The sequence below is a fragment of the Leuciscus leuciscus genome, assembly GCF_965113295.1.
Source record: "Leuciscus leuciscus genome assembly, chromosome: 16".
Lineage (NCBI taxonomy): Eukaryota > Metazoa > Chordata > Actinopteri > Cypriniformes > Leuciscidae > Leuciscus > Leuciscus leuciscus.
In genome coordinates this window covers 33,152,086-33,173,901 of record NC_138740.1, presented here as the reverse complement: position 1 = coordinate 33,173,901, position 21,816 = coordinate 33,152,086, and the positions used below count along the sequence as shown (strand labels likewise).

Sequence of the window (21,816 nt, the reverse complement as noted above, 5' to 3'; positions counted from 1 at the left end):
TACTCACTCTCATGTCGTTCCAAACCTGTATGACTTTCTTTATTTCAAGAAGAATGTAAGTGTCATAACTGTATTTTCACACAACTTGACTTCTGAAGTCTTATGACAATTTGCATGAAGAAATGAAAACATAAAAATCATTGTTTATCCATATTGTTCCAGTCGGTGAAACTAAATGATTGTGCAAGTCACGTAAACACACTTTAGACAAACACTGATCAGGTCGAATTGCCAGTAAAAGCATGCCCTTTTAAAAAGTTTATTTACACTTTTTATCTTTCATTAGGTTTGAGATACTGGGAAGCAGAAATCACAGATTTAAGCAATCCATGAAGCGTCTGGGTGTGTAGGAAAATAACAATCTTTGATTTCTGATTCATAACTGCTTCTTGATTCTGGCACCGTTTGTGATAGTCACTGCAGGAGTGTGTTTACAATCTTCTCAAATATTAAAATAAGGTTTGAATTTGTATTGCATCAAATCATTTTATGAATATGCATTGTGCCATTTTAGCTAAAAACACATTTATATATTGGGATACAATTATATCTTTAGAAAGGCAAAAAGTTTAGGGTAACAGGATTGACAATATTACACTTTAATTTAATGTAGTGTTCCTGTAGTAGAGTATGTTGGTCATTCTCAGGGAATGCATGAATGGATAAGACAATTACTTTGAATGCAATATACTGTAAGTGGCTTTAGACCATCTGCCACTTGCACTAATGTAATGAACGATCTGATGTAAAGTGTTGTGCAAAACAATGCGAAACTACAAGGTTCTGTTTAGAAAGTCTTTAATGCTGATATTTGACAACCGTTCTGACTGACAGCAGAAGTTCAGGAGTCTTCAGAAGAATAAATAACCTACAAGAAAGAATTAAATAATTTCAACTCCAATAATAGCCGGGATGTAAATCTCCCGATCATCCGGTTAGGCTTTATTTTGTGATAATGACCGGCTGACTTTACAGATTTACATTAGAAAGCTGTTGTATGACATGGTTAATGTTAGTTTATCATAGTATGATGATCAATAATTACGATACATTTGATCTTCTTGCTGTTCTTGTTGTCATCCTCCTACACCTGAAAGAAAAATCCGATTTAGTTGATCTGCAGTCACTATTAGTAAGATCTGAGTTTTTGATTGTGATCACATCACCTTAATCACAGCAGAACATGCACACGTCATTGAGAGCGGTGTCGTCTCCTCTTCCCTGTGGCTCATCTATCAGGGTCTTGATGCCACACACTAGCGGCGCCAGGATTTTGATTGTAGGTGGGCCTCCAGAAAACTGGATGGGCCAGTTAAAATAAGGCCAAAAAAAAAAAAAACGGGTTCCCCTTCATCTCCGTTTCAGCGCTTTTCTGGGCACTGAGGACAGTGACTCAGTAGCCTAACAGTTACCTGAATTTAATGCGTAATTATCATAGGTAAAAAAAAGAAAAGAAAACTTAAACAGGAATTTTTTGTTGCTTTTTTAATACAATTACAATTTCATTTAATTCATTGTTTAGTAAAATTATAGGCCTATTATTTTTAGTTTATTAACAGCAACAACAGCTGTAAAGATGAAGTTGACGATCGCCATATCTCCGTAGTGAACGCGCCTATAGAGAGAAATGCACATCATGGATTACATCTCTGATTATGTAGCATTTCTTTTCGTTTTAAATTGTTAAAAAGACATTTCAAGCTTTCTTAAGATATATTTCATGTCTGTGAGGCCTACGCTGAGTTTCGTTAAGTTAGGATGAGAATGAGATGCGCTCCAGTTCACAAGCGGACGCCTCCATGATTAGGCCTATATCGTCTACTATATTTGCTTCTTGGTTCCAGGAAATTGGTTGATCATTTTTTTAATTAAAATTAAGATACAATTTATACAAAACGAAATTCACTTAAAAAAAGTCTTTCTACAAAACAAAACTTAATTAAGTGGTCAAAATCATGTCTGACCCACGCCATGTCTCTCGATATATTGCGCATCCTATCTTACTCGTGCGGTTCACTTTTCATAATCAACATAGATGAAAAAATAACATTATAATATTTTAACAAATATGAAACTAAATGAGCTTATTTAATGGCTACAACACGTATAGTAGACCTACAGACTCTCTATTTGTACAAATTGCTGCATTCATTTTATTCTGAATTTTGCACACATAAGTTGAAAGTCATTTGTTTGTGCATAGCAAAACATATCTGCAACATTTATCAAGTTCACTGATAATTATGCGTGCATTTATTAATTATTATCTTAATGAATAATGAAACAAGGACGAAGCATGTAAACTGCGTTGTTTGTTTAGAATGGAATGGATCGCAAATAGATCCGAACGAAGAAACGTACAAAACCATAGTAGAAAATGGGTGGGCCCAGACCTAAAATGGGTGGGCCCAGGCCCACCCGGGCCCAATGGTAGCGCCGCGGCTGATGCATGCCACAGATTCCTTTTCCCATACAGGTTGGGCTCCAGTTGCCCCACTCACCCCAGTCTGTGCTGTAACCCTCCAGCACCTCACCTCCACTGCAGGTGAACCTGGAAAAAATTCAGATGTGACAATATTATGATAAAATATGTTATTGTGCTGTTGGATTGAATGTCAGTCACATGATCACCTGTCCTGCAGCAATCACAATCATGAACAGCGAGTGTGATATTAACTAAACTATTGATGGGGGAAAACTGAGTCCTTAAAGGGATACTCCACTTTTTTGGGAAATAGGCTCATTTTACAACTCCCCCAGAGTTAAACAGTTGAGTTTTACCGTTTTTGAATCCATTCAGCCGATCTCCGGATCGGGCGGTACCACTTTTAGAATAGCTTAGCATAGATCATTGAATCGGACAGGACCATTAGCATCTCTCTCAAAAAAATGACCAAAGAGTTTCGATATTTTTCCTATTTAAAACTTGACTCTTCTGTCGTTACATCGTGTACTAAGACCGACGGAAAATGTAAAGTTGTATCATTACGCCTGCTGCACTCATGGTATGGCAGAAAAGTTTCTTGAATATTACGCAGGAATGAGAGTATAGTTCCTAGCCATATCAGCCTAGAAAATCGCAACTTTACATTTTCCGTCGGTCTTAGTACACGATGTAACGACAGAAGAGTCAAGTTTTAAATAGGAAAAATATCGAAACTCTTTGGTCATTTTTTTGAGAGAGATGCTAATGGTCCTGTCCGATTCAATGATCTATGCTAAGCTATGCTAAAAGTGGTACCGCCAGACCCGGAGATCGGCTGAATGGATTCGAAAACGGTAAAACTGTTTAACTCTGGGGGAGCTGTAAAATGAGCCTATTTCCCAAAAAAGTGGAGTATCTCTTTAAATAGCAAAATAAACCCAGGATGAGTAAGAGATAGTGTAAGGTATACACTGGATAAGATAATGTTATAACTTATAGCACCACACACTCACTTGATGTTGTTTGCGGCCGTATCATCTCCAATTCCTTGGTGAGATTCAACTCTCAGCTGGAAAGATGTCAAGTGTCCACAATGACACCATGAAGAAAACACACACAGAGGTTGCCTGATCAAATCAATTATTATTTTCAAGAAAATCCTCAATTTACTTATCTACCTTAACCTGAATTAGCACTGTTCATACGGTATGGGCAACACCAATAGGTAGGCTATCATGTAACACAAAATAAACATATAATTTCTTCATGATACAGGGCACAATCTTAGTTTGTTTTTTATTTTGTTACCATTAGACATATCACTGGGTTTTAATTTGAGGTATGAAAACCTGACGATAGCACATATTGAAACCTAAATTGATATAACCTAAATTGTCAATTTGAAATGATACTGTACACTGGTGTACAGTAAGCATTTGTTGGACAATTTAAATGTATAATAGATGAAATAAGCTAAAAAGATCGTCGTGTTACGATGAGGGTGTAACCCGCCCAGATCAGCCGATCCTTTCTAGCGATCAATGGGCGGCTAGAGAGTCCCCAACGCTCTCAACGACAATAGTAAAGAGCGCGCGGGGGCTATTTATAGCCCCGGCTCGACCTGTCTTTCTGTACGACGGTAACGGGAAATTCAAGCTTCGATCTTTCACGAGGGATATACTCGCCATCAAGTGTAGATTGTGTCAACCACGATAAGAACACTACAAATTCTACGTTTGTTGGTCAAAACAGTCGGTATTTCCGGAAAAAATGCTTCTGATTTGCAGCTGCCATTGGCGTACGTCACGATTGACCGAGCGCTGCTATTGGCCAACGTAAGGTCAGTTGTATTTTTGAAATAAGTCCCTTATCCTCCCGCCAGCCTGCGTTTATTTGATTAAAATATAGTAGCCTAGGCTATGAACAACAGTATTGTGATGTATGATTACAATTTGAAATAAGAGTTTCTATTTGGACACATATTACAAGTATTTCCCCCCCCCCCCCCCCCTGATTTCTAATTTGAACGATCCTCATAGCTTTATTTGTGCAATTGTAGATGCAGTGAAAACATATGAATGCCTGATCTGATCTGATGCTGAACCGTGAATTCTGTGAACCGTTACATAATCCTATATAATCCTTATATAAATACAAGATGTGGCGGCAACATTATCATGAGCTGTTTAACTGCATTGGGAGGAATACTTTTGAGGTGGAAAACATTGACAATGACGAAAATGTGGTTATTAATTCAGAAGAGGTACAATCTGCAGTATTGGGATTAGACGACGATAAAGCGTGTGGGACCGATAAAATAACAGCTGAGCATCTAAAATATGCAAGCAAGAAACTTGTTCCTCTGTTTGCTATTTGTATGACAGGTTTCTTAGTTCATGGGACTCTTATCATGGGACTGAATCTATTTGACCTGTTTTATTAGTGCCCGTCATTAAAGACAAAACTGGCAAAATGAACAGCATGGACAATTACAGACCTATAGCCCTAGCTAGCATCGTATCCAAAGTGTTGGAGAGAATTCTTCTTAACAGGTCGGAACAGTATATTTTTACGACTGACAACCAATTTGGCTTTAAACGTCAACACAGTACAGATACGTGTGTATTTGCTTTAAAGGAAATTTTAGATCATTATAATAGCCAGAATTCCACAACTTTTATGTGTTTTATAGATGCCTCGAAGGCATTTGATCGTGTAAACCATGAAAAATTGTTTCTTAAATTGCAACATAGAGGAATACCAAAAGTAATGATAAGAATTCTAGTCTTCTGGTACTCACGCCAGTCTATGCAGGTGAAATGGGATGGGGGGGGGGGGGGGGGGTTGCTCTGTATCAGAACCTTTTACTGTTAGTAACCGGAGTTCGTCAGGGTGGTATTTTGTCACCTTTCCTTTTTAACGTGTATATGGATGACTTGTCACAACAATTAAATAAATGTAATACAGGATGCATGATAGGCAATACTCTCACTAATCACCTTATGTATTCAGATGATTTGGTAATCATTTGCCAATATAGTGCTGGGTTACAACAACTGTTGAAGGTTTGCTCTCAGTACGGTGCAGATTTTGATATCAAATATAATGCAAGTAAGAGCAATATCGTGATTGTTAGAAGTAAAGAAGACAGGCAATTTGTATTCCCTGATTTCTTTTTATCTGGTACTGCCCTTAAAGTGTGTGATGAGATTAAATATCCTGGCCATCATATTGCAAATGAGTTATCGGATGATAAGGACATCAATAGACAGTGTCGAGCAAGTTATATGCTCAGGCTAATGTGCTTGCACGTAAATTTGGCATGTGTTCTGCTTATGTTAAGGTAGCTTTATTCAAAGCATTCTGTACACCACTTCATACTGCCCTCCTGTGGCGGTCTTACAGCAGAAAGAACATGCAGAGACTGAATGTAGCGTATAATGATGGTATGAGACTGCTTCTAAAACAACCAAGATGGTGTAGTGCTAGTCAAATGTTTGTTAATGTTGGTGTGCCTACCTGTTCTGCCTTAATAAGAAATGGTATATATTTTTCGATACATGTGTAGAATGTCTGCCTCAGAAAATAGAATTATACAAGCTTTAGCCCACAATGATTATAGCTCTGTCAGGTATACATCTAGACTGTGGAGACATTGGCGCTCCTGTTTGTATATTACAAGTGAAAGTTATTGATCTTTTCTTCATTTATGTCTATGCACTGTATATTTTATTGCTACGTTGTAATTATTGTGTTTTTTTTTTTCTATGTCTTGTACTGCGGCCCTTCCATTTTGAGTCCTGAATAAAGTCATTATCACTATTAAGCATTTGTTGGACAATTTAAATGTATAATAGATGAAATAAGCTAAAAAGATCGTCGTGTTACGATGAGGGTGTAACCCGCCCAGATCAGCCGATCCTTTCTAGCGATCAATGGGCGGCTAGAGAGTCCCCAACGCTCTCAACGACAATAGTAAAGAGCGCGCGGGGGCTATTTATAGCCCCGGCTCGACCTGTCTTTCTGTACGACGGTAACGGGAAATTCAAGCTTCGATCTTTCACGAGGGATATACTCGCGACATCAAGTGTAGATTGTGTCAACCACGATAAGAACACTACAAATTCTACGTTTGTTGGTCAAAACAGTCGGTATTTCCGGAAAAAATGCTTCTGATTTGCAGCTGCCATTGGCGTACGTCACGATTGACCGAGCGCTGCTATTGGCCAACGTAAGGTCAGTTGTATTTTTGAAATAAGTCCCTTATCCTCCCGCCAGCCTGCGTTTATTTGATTAAAATATAGTAGCCTAGGCTATGAACAACAGTATTGTGATGTATGATTACAATTTGAAATAAGAGTTTCTATTTGGACACATATTACAAGTATTTCCCCCCCCCCCCCCCCCCTGATTTCTAATTTGAACGATCCTCATAGCTTTATTTGTGCAATTGTAGATGCAGTGAAAACATATGAATGCCTGATCTGATCTGATGCTGAACCGTGAATTCTGTGAACCGTTACATAATCCTATATAATCCTTATATAAATACAAGATGTGGCGGCAACATTATCATGAGCTGTTTAACTGCATTGGGAGGAATACTTTTGAGGTGGAAAACATTGACAATGACGAAAATGTGGTTATTAATTCAGAAGAGGTACAATCTGCAGTATTGGGATTAGACGACGATAAAGCGTGTGGGACCGATAAAATAACAGCTGAGCATCTAAAATATGCAAGCAAGAAACTTGTTCCTCTGTTTGCTATTTGTATGACAGGTTTCTTAGTTCATGGGACTCTTATCATGGGACTGAATCTATTTGACCTGTTTTATTAGTGCCCGTCATTAAAGACAAAACTGGCAAAATGAACAGCATGGACAATTACAGACCTATAGCCCTAGCTAGCATCGTATCCAAAGTGTTGGAGAGAATTCTTCTTAACAGGTCGGAACAGTATATTTTTACGACTGACAACCAATTTGGCTTTAAACGTCAACACAGTACAGATACGTGTGTATTTGCTTTAAAGGAAATTTTAGATCATTATAATAGCCAGAATTCCACAACTTTTATGTGTTTTATAGATGCCTCGAAGGCATTTGATCGTGTAAACCATGAAAAATTGTTTCTTAAATTGCAACATAGAGGAATACCAAAAGTAATGATAAGAATTCTAGTCTTCTGGTACTCACGCCAGTCTATGCAGGTGAAATGGGATGGGGGGGGGGGGGGGGGGGGTGAGTGTTGCTCTGTATCAGAACCTTTTACTGTTAGTAACCGGAGTTCGTCAGGGTGGTATTTTGTCACCTTTCCTTTTTAACGTGTATATGGATGACTTGTCACAACAATTAAATAAATGTAATACAGGATGCATGATAGGCAATACTCTCACTAATCACCTTATGTATTCAGATGATTTGGTAATCATTTGCCAATATAGTGCTGGGTTACAACAACTGTTGAAGGTTTGCTCTCAGTACGGTGCAGATTTTGATATCAAATATAATGCAAGTAAGAGCAATATCGTGATTGTTAGAAGTAAAGAAGACAGGCAATTTGTATTCCCTGATTTCTTTTTATCTGGTACTGCCCTTAAAGTGTGTGATGAGATTAAATATCCTGGCCATCATATTGCAAATGAGTTATCGGATGATAAGGACATCAATAGACAGTGTCGAGCAAGTTATATGCTCAGGCTAATGTGCTTGCACGTAAATTTGGCATGTGTTCTGCTTATGTTAAGGTAGCTTTATTCAAAGCATTCTGTACACCACTTCATACTGCCCTCCTGATCAGCGATTTCAGGCCCAAAAAAGGCCCAAACATAATTGATCACATTCATCTAATCTTTCCTAACGATCCGCTAGCCCGACCCATAAGCAGGCCGTCAAAAAAACATCTCTAGGCAGCCTAGGCTCTGAGATCTGATTCTGCACACAAAAACAATTGGTTTCACCAACCACTCAAAACCAAAATAAATAGTGTTCCAACCAATCACCGACAGGGGGTGTGTGTTGTGAGGTTTTGCGCTATTTAAGTATTAACAAAGAGTAGTAGAAGCCCAAGAGGCGAAACTCAATAGAACGCTCCATAGCAACAGTTGCCCCCATGACGTGCGGCGCGGCCGCCATTATGGACTGAAAACTGAAGGAAAACGCCGAAAAATAATGGGAGTCAATGGCACTGAACCAACTTAACATAACAAAAGCTTAACATAACTTAATTTTTTCTGGCCGTCATATCTAAATATGAAAACAATTTAAAATACATTAATGAGGATGACCGACGTTAAATGACTGAAAATGTTACGTTTATGTGTTGGTTATGCATGGCCTAATTACCCATAGGAAAATAGTATTTTGGGACAAAATATTACTATAGAAGGACTATAAGACTACTATAGAATTACTATAGCGGCTCGTATTCCTATAAGATTACTATAATATTTTGTCCCAAAATACTATAAGATTCCTATAGTACTTTTTCGTAAGGGTATGTCCCCCACCGAATCGGCTTCATTAGCCTACCACTTACGGTTTGCAAAGATACAATTATAAAATTACTGCAAACCTTTAATCTATCAATATTTATGTTCTATTATGCATTTTCCTTGTTATATGAATAATAGAAATTCATGAAATAATATATAGGCTATGCAGACACACAGTAGCCTAATAAGATATTTATTCAAATGTTGATTTTGAAATTAGAGAACATAACGATATGATTTGGAAAAATAAATAAATAAATAAATAAAATTATAAATGAACATTTCTAAAGACAGTTAATCTCTTACATAGAATATCACAAAAATATTAACAACTTGTTTTTTCAACATCTTCAGTGAAAGTGCACACATGCAGTGAACGTTTCAATGGCAAGAATAAAAACAATCTATGAATGTCCTATTACAGGCGGAAAGGTAGGCTACAAAAAAGATGTGCAATCTAGCAAGTGCACACCATGGTGCACACATGATTTATAAACAGTACTAAAATGGAAGTGGTGCCAAGATCTCAGTAATTAATCAGACACCACCATCTATTGTGTGTGCATTTGTGTATGAGACGTTTTTTTTGTATTTTTTTCTTTTTGTGAGAGAAGAGGCATTGATTTTGCCATTGACTGGCGCTAACGATTTCAGCAGCTTTCAGTCCATAATGGCGGACGCGCCTCCGCAGCGCCATCTACAGACTGTTACCCATAACACAACAGAGTTTCGCCTCTTGGGCTTCTATACTCTTTGGTATTAATATTAAGTATTTTACTGTTATGTGTCAACAAGATTGAACAAGATATTTTCACCTGGCTTGACCCAATGTTTAGATTTGTTGTGGTATTTATGCAAATTAGCACATACGTAATTAGATTATGCTCCGTTTGTCCATGTTAACAAACAATTAAAAAAAACTTGTAATACATTTTTTGTTTGTTTTCATGGTGATATCTAAAGATTAAAATGTTTACCTTATTCACGTGAGAAAAAGAATGAATAGGCATATGAATAGGGTAGGCCTTTTCCTAAACTTTCCCCTAATGGGATTCTTTGGGGCTTTTTTCCCCCTTACTCAGGACATATTGAGGATACAAAATCAGTTGAGTTTGCTTCTGTTGCAATTTGTTCAACCTTTTTTCATAAAATGACTGGACTACATACCAAACTTCCTGTTTCATTTTTTAAGCAACTGATTAATCGCGAACAATTAATTTTAATTTATTTTATTTTGATTAAATAAAAGCAATTGTGATTAAAGAGATTATTGTTTTGTGTTTTGACACTAAAATAAATTAAACAGACATTCATAAATAATTTTTTTTTATGCCCCAATCATTGACAAAAGCGTGACCTAATGACCCTCACAGCAGAGTTTTAGGTTTTCACCGTCACCTACTTCATACAGGATTGTACTTACAAATGGATGCATTTTTAACATGTCTCTTAAAATGATCTGATGATTGAGAAAATGAAAATATCTTTCATATATATTTTTAAAAATGAAAATCTGATCATTTCAGTCTATTTGTATTAATGGTCTAGTATGTATTTGTGATCTGAGATTGAGAAAATAACCTGATGGTATGAACCTCTGGTGCATCTATCCATCACTTAAACATCTTGATTTTATAGAATATTGTTGGAAGATTATAAAAAACATGTTACATTTGATGAAATTTGTGTTTAAAACAGGCAAATATGAAGTGGAAATTGCAAGACAAGGTGGGAAGAAAATAATGACCAGCAAACTACAGTTTGATCATCAAAATTATGAGAACAAGGAGGAGAAGAACAAACAGGAAGAGTCAAAATCCCAGGGATCAAGAGAAGCAAACACACTGAAACGTGATAAATGGGACAGCATGCATTATCTGATAAATTGTAAGTGTTTTATTATACATGTAGCTGATGAACACATGCCTCGCCTCGTCTCGGCTCGGCTCGCTTTTCGCTCCGTTTTCCATTGCAGATAGTACCTCCACAATAGTACCTGGTCGTCATAGCGACGCCGCAGGAAACGTACTCGGTTACTAACGTAACCTCGGTTCTCTCTAGAGAGGAAACGAGTACTGCGTAATATCTTACGCTAGGGGAAATCTCTTTTCCGCGAGATACTGAAGCCAAAAAATTATCCTTAATTTTGAAATAATGTAAAACGCGTTGCGGCAGCATGCAGACATAGGCGAGACAGCTCGCGCGCCTATTGGCTGCCCTGCGGCAACTGCAGCAGCCTATCGATAAGGCCCTATCGTGACGTCATCACCAATGGGGGCGCTTCGCGCCCCATACGTCACGTCCCGCCGAAACGGGCGTGGCCTGGGGCTATAAATATAGCATCGAAAGGCTAGCTTACCGGTTTTTCATCGCCGGAGCGAACCGGAGCGTGCGCAGGCACGGCAAGATACGCAGTACTCGTTTCCTCTCTAGAGAGAACCGAGGTTACGTTAGTAACCGAGTACGTTCTCTTACGAGAGGTACTCTCGTACTGCGTAATATCTTACGCTAGGGGAAACAGTGTAAAACGCCGTGCATGTTATGATCCAGCACCAAAGTCCCAAGGGCAGGTGCCCGGGCTCATGTAGTACATGATCATAAGTGACTCACAGAGAGCCCAGGAAGAGTGGCTAGAATAGCATCATTCCTGTAATGCAGCATCCTATAAGAACAGTTATAGTGATGGTATTTACTCAGTCAGGGCGACCCCGGCCTGGACTGATGAATATAGTGGGTCTTACACATTGGCCATAGAGCTGCGCGATCTAAACGAGCGTTGCTCGCGCTATTTTGGTATTCTGGGCCGGACGTACTCGGGGCAGACAGTACCGATTTCTAGACTGAAAGCAGCTTAGCTTGCAGAGCGGGAACCTCTAGGTTATAAAACCTTATAAATGTAGACGGGGAGGCCCAGCCTGCCGCCATACAGATATCTTGCAAGGCAATCCCACTAGACCAAGCCCACGACGAGGCCACGCCTCTCGTGGAGTGCGCTCTGACACCCAATGGGCACTGCAAGCCCTTAGAGGTGTAAGCCAGCGCTATAGCATCGACTATCCATCTGGATAGGCTCTGTTTCGAAACGGCGAGTCCCTTAGAACGTCCGTAGAGTGAAACAAAGAGCTGCTCCGTCTGTCTGAAAACAGACGTGCGGGACACATAAGCCCTTAGCGCCCTGACTGGGCAAAGGAAGCTGGCGTCCTTCTCCTCGTTAGAGACCGGCAGGGCAGACAGGGAAATTACCTGGGCCCTGAACGGTGTATTGAGGGATTTAGGGACGTACCCATGCCTTGGATTGAGTATGACTTTCGAGTCATTTGGCCCAAACTCCATACACGTCGCGCTCACTGAGAGCGCTTGTAAGTCCCCTATGCGCTTCACTGAAGCGAGAGCCAGAAGAAACACCGTTTTGAAAGACAAGTGTTTGATATCTACTGACTGGATAGGCTCAAATGGGGCACCCTTCATGGCCTCCAAGACCGTAGAAAGGTCCCATATGGGGACTGAGGGAGGTCTGGGAGGATTTAACCTCTTAGCTCCTCTAAGGAACCGAATGACCAGATCGTTCCTTCCTAGTGACTGACCAAGCGTTGGTTTGGAAAACGCTGCTATAGCCGCCACATAGACTTTGAGCGTGGATGGGGCTCTGCCTTCATCCAGTAGCTCTTGTAGGAAGGAGAGAACCTCCGTCACTCCACAGTCCAGGGGTGAAAAGCCGCGTGCTGTGCACCAGCTGGAGAACACTGACCATTTTGAGGAATAGAGCCGTCTCGTAGAGGGAGCTCTAGCCTGCATGATCGTGTTTAACACTCCCTCTGGGATATCAGAGGGTACCCGTTGATGGCCCACGCATGTAGGGACCAAAGCTCCGGGCGAGGATGCCAGATCGAGCCCCTGGCTTGAGAGAGGAGGTCCCTCCTCACTGGTATTGGCCATGGGGCAGTGCTCGTCAGCTGCATAAGAACTGGGAACCAAGCCTGGTTCTTCCAGAACGGAGCAACCAGTAACACTGAGCATCTGCTTTCCCTGATCCGCTCTAATACCTGAGGTAGGAGCGTGATGGGGGGAAAGGCATAGAGCGGGCAGCGGGGCCAGACGTGGGCCAGCGCATCCCTGCTCTTTGAGAAAAATTCCGGGCAGTGAGCGTTTTCTTGAGACGCAAACAGGTCTATCTTTGCTCTGCCGAATGTCTGCCACAGCAGTTGGACTGTCTGCGGATGCAGTGACCATTCTCCTGCTGGAACATTGTTCCTGGACAGTCTGTCTGGTCCCACATTCAGGTGGCCAGGCACATGCGCTGCTCTGAGCGAGCGCAAATTGTGCTGAGCCCATACCAGGAGGCGTTTCGCTAACCTGTATAGGTTTCGGGATGTGATGCCTCCCTGGCGATTTATGTAGGCTACCACTGACATGTTGTCCGAGCGGACCAAGACGTGGTGTCCTGCTATTTGGGGACGAAAGCGCCTCAGCGCGTTGTCGACTGCCATCATTTCCAGGCAGTTTATGTGCAGAAGCTTTTCCCGTTCTGACCACTGGCCAAAAAACGGTCTGCCCTCGAGCAGTGCTCCCCATCCCGAGGTGGAGGCGTCCGTGGACACCACCTTCACACTTGAGGAAGTCCCCAGGCTTACACCTGACTGGTACCAGTCGGTCGCTCTCCAGGGTATCAGTGCTGAGACGCATTCCTGATCGACCTTGAGACGAAAGAGACCTGAAGTCCATGCTCGACGCGGTACTTGCGCTTGTAGCCAGAACTGCAGTGGGCGCATGCGAAGCAGACCCAGCTGGAGAACTGTGGATGCTGCTGCCATGAGACCGAGCATCCTTTGAAACTTCTTTAGCGGGACTATAGTGCCGCGGCGGAAGGTTTCTGTCATGCGCTGAATAGTCAATCTGCGCTGTAGCGATATTTGAGCTGTCATTGACAGCGAGTCCAGTTCTGTGCCCAGGAAAGATATTCTCTGACTGGGAGACAGTGAACTTTTCGCCCAGTTGACTTTGAGACCCAGATTCTCGAGATGTTCGAGTAAAATGGTTCTGTGTTCTATGAGCTCCGTATGTGACTGAGCTAGAACCAGCCAATCGTCCAAGTAGTTCAAAACTCGCATTCCCCGAAGTTTCAGGGGAGCGAGGGCTGCGTCCATGCACTTCGTGAATGTACGGGGTGCTAGGGACAGGCCAAACGGTAGGACTGTGTATTGATAAGCCTGGCCCTCGAAGGCGAATCTCAAAAATCGCCTGTGACGTGACGCTATTTGTATTTGGAAATACGCGTCTTTCAGATCTATTGACACAAACCAGTCCCCGTGGCGAATTTGCGCGAGGATTTTCTTGGTTGTGAGCATTCTGAACCTGCGTTTTGAAAGCGCTACGTTCAGTTGTCTTAGATCTAGAATGGGTCTGAGACCCCCGTCTTTTTTCGGAACCAGAAAATATCTGCTGTATAGCCCCCCTTCGCTCTGAGCTTGAGATAAAGGCTCTATTGCCCCTTTGCTCAACAGCTTCGCAATTTCGGTACGAAGTACACTTGCTACTTCCTTTTCTACCGTGGTTTCGACTCGCACCGCACAACGGCGGGGACGTCGAGCGAACTGTAGCGAATAGCCTCTTTTTATAATGTTCAGCACCCATTCTGATACACCGGGAAGCTTTGCCCACGCATGTGCGTGCATAGCTAAGGGTTGAATGAGATTGGAGCTCTGGTCGTGACATAGTGGCGACCGGGGAGCTTCGGTATGCTGTATTATAGACACCGCATTTGCAGCGCTCGAGGCGGGGAGTGTTTTGATCACAGCGGGCGGTTCGCCCGCGCTCGGCTCTCTCACGGCAGGTAGCTGAGAGACGGCGAGCGTGGGGGAAACCGAGGGATTCGTCATGTCTGTGAGTGAATGTGGGCGCAGGACAGCGGGCACATTTGCACTGAAAACACCATCGACCTGAGTCGGTTGTATGTGTGTTGGTTTCGTTTTTACAGAAACCAAGAGACATGCAGCGTGTAGTGTTTGTGGGCACTGGGACGTGGGCACGTTCACTACATTCTGTGCGCAATCGACATGAGTCGATTTTATGTGCGCGAGCCCTGTGGGGCGGGCTGTGTCTGTGTGTAGGAATGGGCACTGGGCAGTGGGCATTTTTACTACACTCATAACACCGTCGGCCGTGGCCGGAATACCAGAAAATACGCTCTTTACAGGATTTATCTGGGTCGCCGTGAAAACGGCGTTTGTGTACAGGCAAGCGGGTAATGCAACCGACTTGTTTACTGCAGAGTACACTGGAACAGTCGCATGTAATGGAACTGGACGAGCGGGAAGTTTTGGTGGAAACCCGGCCGCAGCGGGGCTTGAACACCGTCGTTTTCCTAAGCTGGCTAGGAAGACTTTGAGGCCTCGGGCTTCATCTCAACCTTCGGCCGAGTCCCACGCTGTGGGGGGCGGCGGCCGGCAGAGCGAGAGCGTGGTCTCTGGTCCCGGGCCTGTCGACGCTGTGAAGCGGCGGCGGGGGGCGGTGGCTGCGAGCTGCGAGCAGACGGCTGTTTAGAGCGGCCTGATGCGGAGCTAGAGCGCTTTGGCAAAAAGTGCTTCATGGCCTGCGACGTCTTTTGTACCTCAGCGAATCTGTCCGCGAAATCTTTGACGGACGATCCAAAGAGGCCAGTAGCAGAAACGGGGGCGTCGAGGAACACAGAGCGCTCCGAGTCCGGCATTTCTGAAAGCGTCAGCCAGAGGTGTCTCTCAGCAACGGTGAGAGAGGCCATGTTCCGCCCTATGGCCTGTGCAGCGGATTTCGTAGCGCGGAGTGCGAGGTCCGTAGCGCTCCTTAAATCCGCCACGTTGATTGCTTCCGTGCCTTCCTCGTCCAGCTTTCGGAGAAGGTTAGCTTGGAAGATCTGGAGAGTGGCCATAGTGTGTAGCGCTGATGCAGCCTGCCCAGCGGCGGTGTAAGCGCGACTGTGCAGGGTGGAAGTAGCGCGGCAGGCTTTTGAAGGTAGCGCCGTCTTAGTCCGCCGTCCAGCAGAGGGCGGGCAAAGATGGGCTGCTACCGCCTCCTCCACTAGAGGGAGAGCGAGGTATCCTCTGTCTTTGGCACCGTCCACCACGGAGAATGCCGCCGAAGCAGAGGAACGTAGCCTGGCTGAAAAAGGGGCGCTCCAAGACTTTGCCAGTTCTTCATGAAGCTCAGGAAGAAACGGGGCGGGTCTTGAGGGCGTGGAAACGCGGTCCCCTTGCAGAAAACAGCCGTCCAGACGGTTGCGTGTAGGCTCGGCGGGCGCGGACCACTCGAGGCCGAGGCTCTCTGTGGCCTGTGTGAGCAGACGCATCAGCTCAGCTTCAATGCTGGCCCGTTTTCCTGACGACTCGCGGGCAGAAGAAGGGGCGAGGTCCACAGAGCTCGCCCAATCCTCGCTGTCCGAAGCCAGGATAGAGCAGTTGTCCTCCTCGAAAACTGCCGCTTCTTCCTTGTCATCTCCGGCGGAAGCGGCGGCCAGCGGCGGCCACTGTCCGGGAGTGAGAGACTCGAGAGAAGCAGACGGCGAAGCTGGCAGGCGCACCGGCGAGCTTTTCTCGGTGGGAGGCTCAGGGATCCGCTGAGCACGGCGCTTTTTACGGCGCGGCGTCGAAGCGGGGGGTGCAGGCTCGTGGAAAGTTGCCATGTGAGTCCTCAGAGTCGCCATAGGCATAAGCTCGCAGTGAGGGCATCCGCCGTCAGCGAGCGCTAGAGCCGCATGTCCTTCACCCAGGCAGGAAACGCAGATGACATGGCGGTCCCCGTCGCTGAGTGGGGCTCGGCACGAGCCACAGGATGGACGAGACATCTTGAAAAAGACGCTCTGCTCTTTTAGAAAGGGAGTGTGAGTCGCGGCGGCGAACACACACAATGCAATGAAAGGATATAACGCCGGATAGCGTAGCAGGAACGGTGGTTGAAGGCGGCGCGGCCAGCGACTCCAGGTACCGAACTCGTCCCGCTGAAATGCTGTTTCCACGGCGCGGCTTCTTCTCTCTGGATCCAGCGATGCGTGAGCTCCGCTGAAGAGATGAAAAACCGGTAAGCTAGCCTTTCGATGCTATATTTATAGCCCCAGGCCACGCCCGTTTCGGCGGGACGTGACGTATGGGGCGCGAAGCGCCCCCATTGGTGATGACGTCACGATAGGGCCTTATCGATAGGCTGCTGCAGTTGCCGCAGGGCAGCCAATAGGCGCGCGAGCTGTCTCGCCTATGTCTGCATGCTGCCGCAACGCGTTTTACATTATTTCAAAATTAAGGATAATTTTTTGGCTTCAGTATCTCGCGGAAAAGAGATTTCCCCTAGCGTAAGATATTACGCAGTACGAGAGTACCTCTCGTAAGAGAACTGCCGTGACGCGCGAGACACACCCGCTACCCACACACACAGGACAATGGAGGAAATCGAGTGTATGCTGTTTTTGGATGTTTTTGTTTTTGTTTTTGCTGTTTTTTATTCAGGATACTCCGTCTGGCGCGTGCAATGATGACGCAGTGAATAGTGACGATTCTCTCTGACCAATCAGCAGTCTGCCTTGTTTTCACGTCACATTTTAGTATCGCCTCGGCTCGCCTCAGCTCGCTTGGAACCTCGCCGGAGGTGGTACGAAAAAAAGTACCTGGAAGCAGGTACAGGTACAACTTTTACACAGTGGAAAACCAAACAGAGCCGAGCCGAGTCGAGGCGAGCTGGTACTGTGTAGTGGAAAAGCGCTATTTGTTTATTTGTGGCTTTAAGAGAGGGAACATACAATTATGATGCTTTATTTCATATTACTTTAGCTCTCTCACTCTCATTAATAAAATCTCTGTAAACTTACAAACTTCAATTTGACATTGTCTTGACATTTGACAAAACTCTTTCAGTTCTGTGAGGCCTTGATGGCAGTCTATGGTAGCCTATAGTCTATGGTACCAATCACGTTAGTGAAGCCTGAGTGACATACTGTAATCAGCATGGTCATGATTGCATGATCTTCATAAAAAATTATGATAGCCTAAAAAAAAAAAAATTGGTTTAAAAAAAAAACTGCTTTACAACATTGGGTCTTAAGTGGCTTGGAAATGCCACAAAAAACTGTTTTTTAAACCTAAAAGCGCCAGGTAAACTCCGAATGACACGACAGACAGCACTTTCCATCAAGTTCTCCGCATCTCCAATAGTGTAAAGGAAAGAGCCACTCGCAAATAATCTTAGGGCAATGCAAACAGTTTGTACTGTAGTTAAAGCCAGACTCCGACAAGTCGAAAATAAAGGTGCGTTTCCAACAATTTAATAATGTAAACGACAATCTCACGAGTATCGCGCTGCGCTGGACTTCCCGTATCAGCTCCGCTTAAAAAGCCGCAATCTTATCCTGTTTACATGAAATAAGCCTGCTCGCGAGCAGGTTTAAGCTTACGGACCTGTTGCTATGACAGCAAGTCCAGGATGAGCTTCGAAGAACCAAACAATCCAAGATCATGCCAAATCGTCAACAATCAAATCCAGCTAACTGAGTTAGCGACGTACGAAGAACGGCCCCAGATTTGGACTGACAGTGTGAACATAGCCAAAGTGTGTCTCTCTTATTTAACACACCTGATTCAGATAATCAACTCATTAGGCTATAGCTCCAATAACTAAACTAAGGGTATGTTTACATGACAACATTGTACTAAAAATAAGAAAGATTTTCCTTTGCATTAATAAATGTTTTGGGTACAGACAACAATGTTGTCAAAATGATCCCGGTTCACAAGGATCTGTGAAAACAACTAAAAACGCTGTATTCTGCTGCCAGGCCAGTAGTTGGCAATGACACTTTGTTAAGAAACACTACACGCCTATAGACCAGGGAACGGCAACTGGCGGCAATATTTTCTGGCCCGCCGGAATATTTTGGTAGTCCTAAATGCTGCACAAAACTCTTCCACTACTTGAGAAAAGCCGTAGTCGCGCGGCGATTTCACCGCCGCATACTGTGTGAAACGCCCATAGGGAATCATGCGGCGCGGGATTACATTTTAAAGTATAACTGTGCGTTCACACCGGACGCGAATAGCGCGTCAAATTCGCGCCTGCCGCGTCTAGTTATACGCTTGACCACTTTGTGTCCATTCGCGTGTCAAAAGACGTTAGCGGTCAGAACTCTGGTGTACTTTGGACGGAGCGGGCGGTCTGACTGACAATAGCCCACTCCCACTCCCGACATCTTTTGACAGCGTATCCGCACTTAATTCTGACCACCTGTACACCTAGCTCTGAGGAGCTGTTTGGTACTGAAACCATTGTCAGTCAACAACATTCTTTTTTTGCAAGGATGTTTGAAATAGTTCGGCAGAAAATAGCCTACTTCATTTCGTCAGTAGGGCAATATGATTTTCGTTTATGTTGCTTAGAAATTTGAGTGATAGGCTTTGTCCTATTTAATTTATGTTATTTATATTTCTTTCTTTTTTTTTTTCTGTGGCTTTTTTTTTCTCTGCTGACAGTACAATGTTAAAATAGCCTACTATTTATATTGACACGAACACAATTTTTGTATAGCATTTATAATTATTATAGGCTACTTAATCTCCTTCTTTCCGTTAGAGACATTTGAATGTGAGATTATGGAAACGAGATCTAAATTTTGTGGACCCGTCAGGTCGGGAAATAAAGCGGGTGAACACCGAGTGTATTTTAAGCGGTTGCTGAATAGAACCTTGTGGGAGGCGGAGCGGGACGGAAAAAAAAAACAGTCCCGCGCAGACCTCCTTAAACCTTAGGTGTGTATGTGTGTGTCCCCGAATAAATAATAATAAATAAAAAAAAAGGAATAAAGTTCAAACGTCGGACTGTACTGAATGAGGCATGATTGCTATTCACACCTTTATTAAAATGGCTGTAATCTGTTACCACAATAGTACTTGATCTGTTTAAAATGATTTCCTTGATATATGCATAAGGTGTTAAATTAAAAATTAAAAATCAAAATTAAAATTTGTCTAATCCAGTAATTCATTTTTTCTATTTTTGATCTGAGCACAATCAGAAAATCAGAAAACCCGTCCTTATTCGTTTTTTTCATTTCAGTTCAGGAAATAAATCATGGAAAAACAAGTCGTTTTTCATCTTTTTATTTTTGGTTTAAAAAAAAAAAAAAAAAAAGATTGAATGAATGATCCACGGACGGTGACGGACACATCATATCCCACAATTATAGGCCTATATAAGAGTATTTAATTTGTATCCATAGGCCTACTCCGTGTAGCTGGCCCGCCATCTACTGGCTAAAAAAAATATTGGCCCGCAGCCAAAGTTACTTGCCGACCCCTGCTATAGACTGAACACGTAATACGCATGCACATGACGTCACCGCTTTCATAAATTCATATTTTTGTAGTTTACACGGAGACAATAATGGTATCGGTTTCAAAAACTTGCATTTTGAAATCAGTTTTCAAAACTTTGAGTTTTAGGCCCCCAAAACGCTGTTGTTGTGTAAATGAACAAAATGCATAAAAAGATTTAGTTGAAAATTGTGTCATGTAAATACCCCCCTTAATGTGTCAGATAAGAGAGACATACAGAATGTGAAGAGCGGTGGGTGCCTGAGATGCATAAAATCTACAGGTCCAGAAGAGAATCAAAGGTAATCAATTAAGGTAAAAGGGGTGGAGCCACCTTAATTCAAAGGTGTACAAACAGGCAAAGCTAAGCACTGGTGTGTGTTGTGGTGTTTGAGTCAAAGTTTGTTAGGATGGGGTTTCTGAAAGTTGTCTTAGTGATGGTTGTGATTGTTGCATTTGATCTGCCTGATGTCTGGGGAAGTTTAAGGCACAGTCACAGTCCAAGAAGCAAGGGGCCAAAATCAGATCCAGCTTCCAGAAGTCCGGCCCTTTCTCCTCTAGGGCTCTGGAACCCTTTGCAAGTGGCTTCTCAGTTTCAGAGTCCTTTGGGTCACGACTTCAAAAGCCTTGCACAGGAGCCTTTTGGCCTTCAGGAGAAGCAGCTGTTGCAGGGTCCAGTGAAGCCTTTGGATTGGAGGTATCCCATTGTTCCCGAGGCGCAGCGTGAGTTGGCGGTGGACTTTCAGTTGAGGCAACCCGTGACTCCCAGCAGCGTAGCGGTTCAATGCGGCGAGAATCGGGTGCTTGTAGAGGTCCAGCAGGACTTTTTCAGCAATGGTCAGTTGATCCAGCCAACTGGTCTGTCTTTAGGTGGATGTCCTGTTGTTGGTCAGGATCCTGAGTCTAGAGTGCTCATCTTTGACTATGAATTACAGAACTGCAACAGTGTGCTGATGGTAAGAACTCAAATCTTAATGGGTTATTTTGGTGTGGTGGAAGATAGCCAAAATCTTTCAAGGAAAGTAAGTTTACTTGGTCTTAGCTGCCCTGGCATTGCAAATGAAAACCATGTACTATCCATTTGAATGTGGAAATCCTGAATTTTCAAATACTTGCCTTTAATAACCCTTCAAGCCAACAACATTTTGATGCTCTTATTTTGGAGTCATTCAACTATTTCACTGAGCACTTTCCCATTCATAGCAATATGAGGGCACTGTCTTGGTATACGTTAAGTCTCTGGGATGACCCTCTTGGTAACCACAGTCTTTTTCCAGATGAATGAGGGTGAGCTTGTCTACACCTTCTCTCTTACCTACACCCCTGAGGCGCTTGCAGGTATTCCGATTACCCGGGCCGTTGGTGCAATTGTTGGTGTTCAATGCCATTATCAAAGGTAAGTGATCTCTGTGACTTTCTGTTCTTTTTCGAGCAACTGGGAGACCATTTAATGGGTACTTTCATGAACCGCAGGCTTCAAAATGTAAGCAGTGATGCCTTGAGGCCAACATGGTTCCCTTATGCCTCAACCAAGGCTGGTGAAGAAGTCTTGCTGTTCTCCCTGAAGCTCAT

The 21,816-nt window shown here is 43.4% G+C and overlaps 1 protein-coding gene across 2 annotated transcripts; it reads left to right on the top strand.

Annotated features, from left to right (window-relative positions):
• The first annotated feature begins 8,568 nt into the window (after positions 1-8,568).
• LOC309478193 (uncharacterized protein) lies at positions 8,569-21,809 on the top strand. 2 transcript variants are annotated; one of them, XR_014198849.1, is made up of 2 exons: positions 8,569-10,807; positions 21,522-21,809. XR_014198849.1 is itself a non-coding variant. In XM_082141806.1 (2 exons), the coding sequence occupies exons 1-2, from the start codon at positions 20,655-20,657 to the stop codon at positions 21,642-21,644; spliced, it is 669 nt and encodes a 222-aa protein (XP_081997932.1). In that variant the 5' UTR covers positions 19,117-20,654; the 3' UTR covers positions 21,645-21,809. The 2 variants fall into 2 exon arrangements, 1 of the variants encoding a protein (XP_081997932.1); XM_082141806.1 differs by lacking the exon at positions 8,569-10,807 and adding an exon at positions 19,117-21,200.
• Positions 21,810-21,816: the final 7 nt, after the last annotated feature.

Coding starts and splice junctions, on each gene's coding strand:
- LOC309478193 (XM_082141806.1), top strand. CDS start 20,655: ATGGGGTTTCTGAAAGTTGTCTTAGTGATGGTTGTGATTGTTGCATTT. Junction 21,201..21,521: donor ACTGCAACAGTGTGCTGATG/GTAAGAACTCAA, acceptor GTCTTTTTCCAG/ATGAATGAGGGTGAGCTTGT.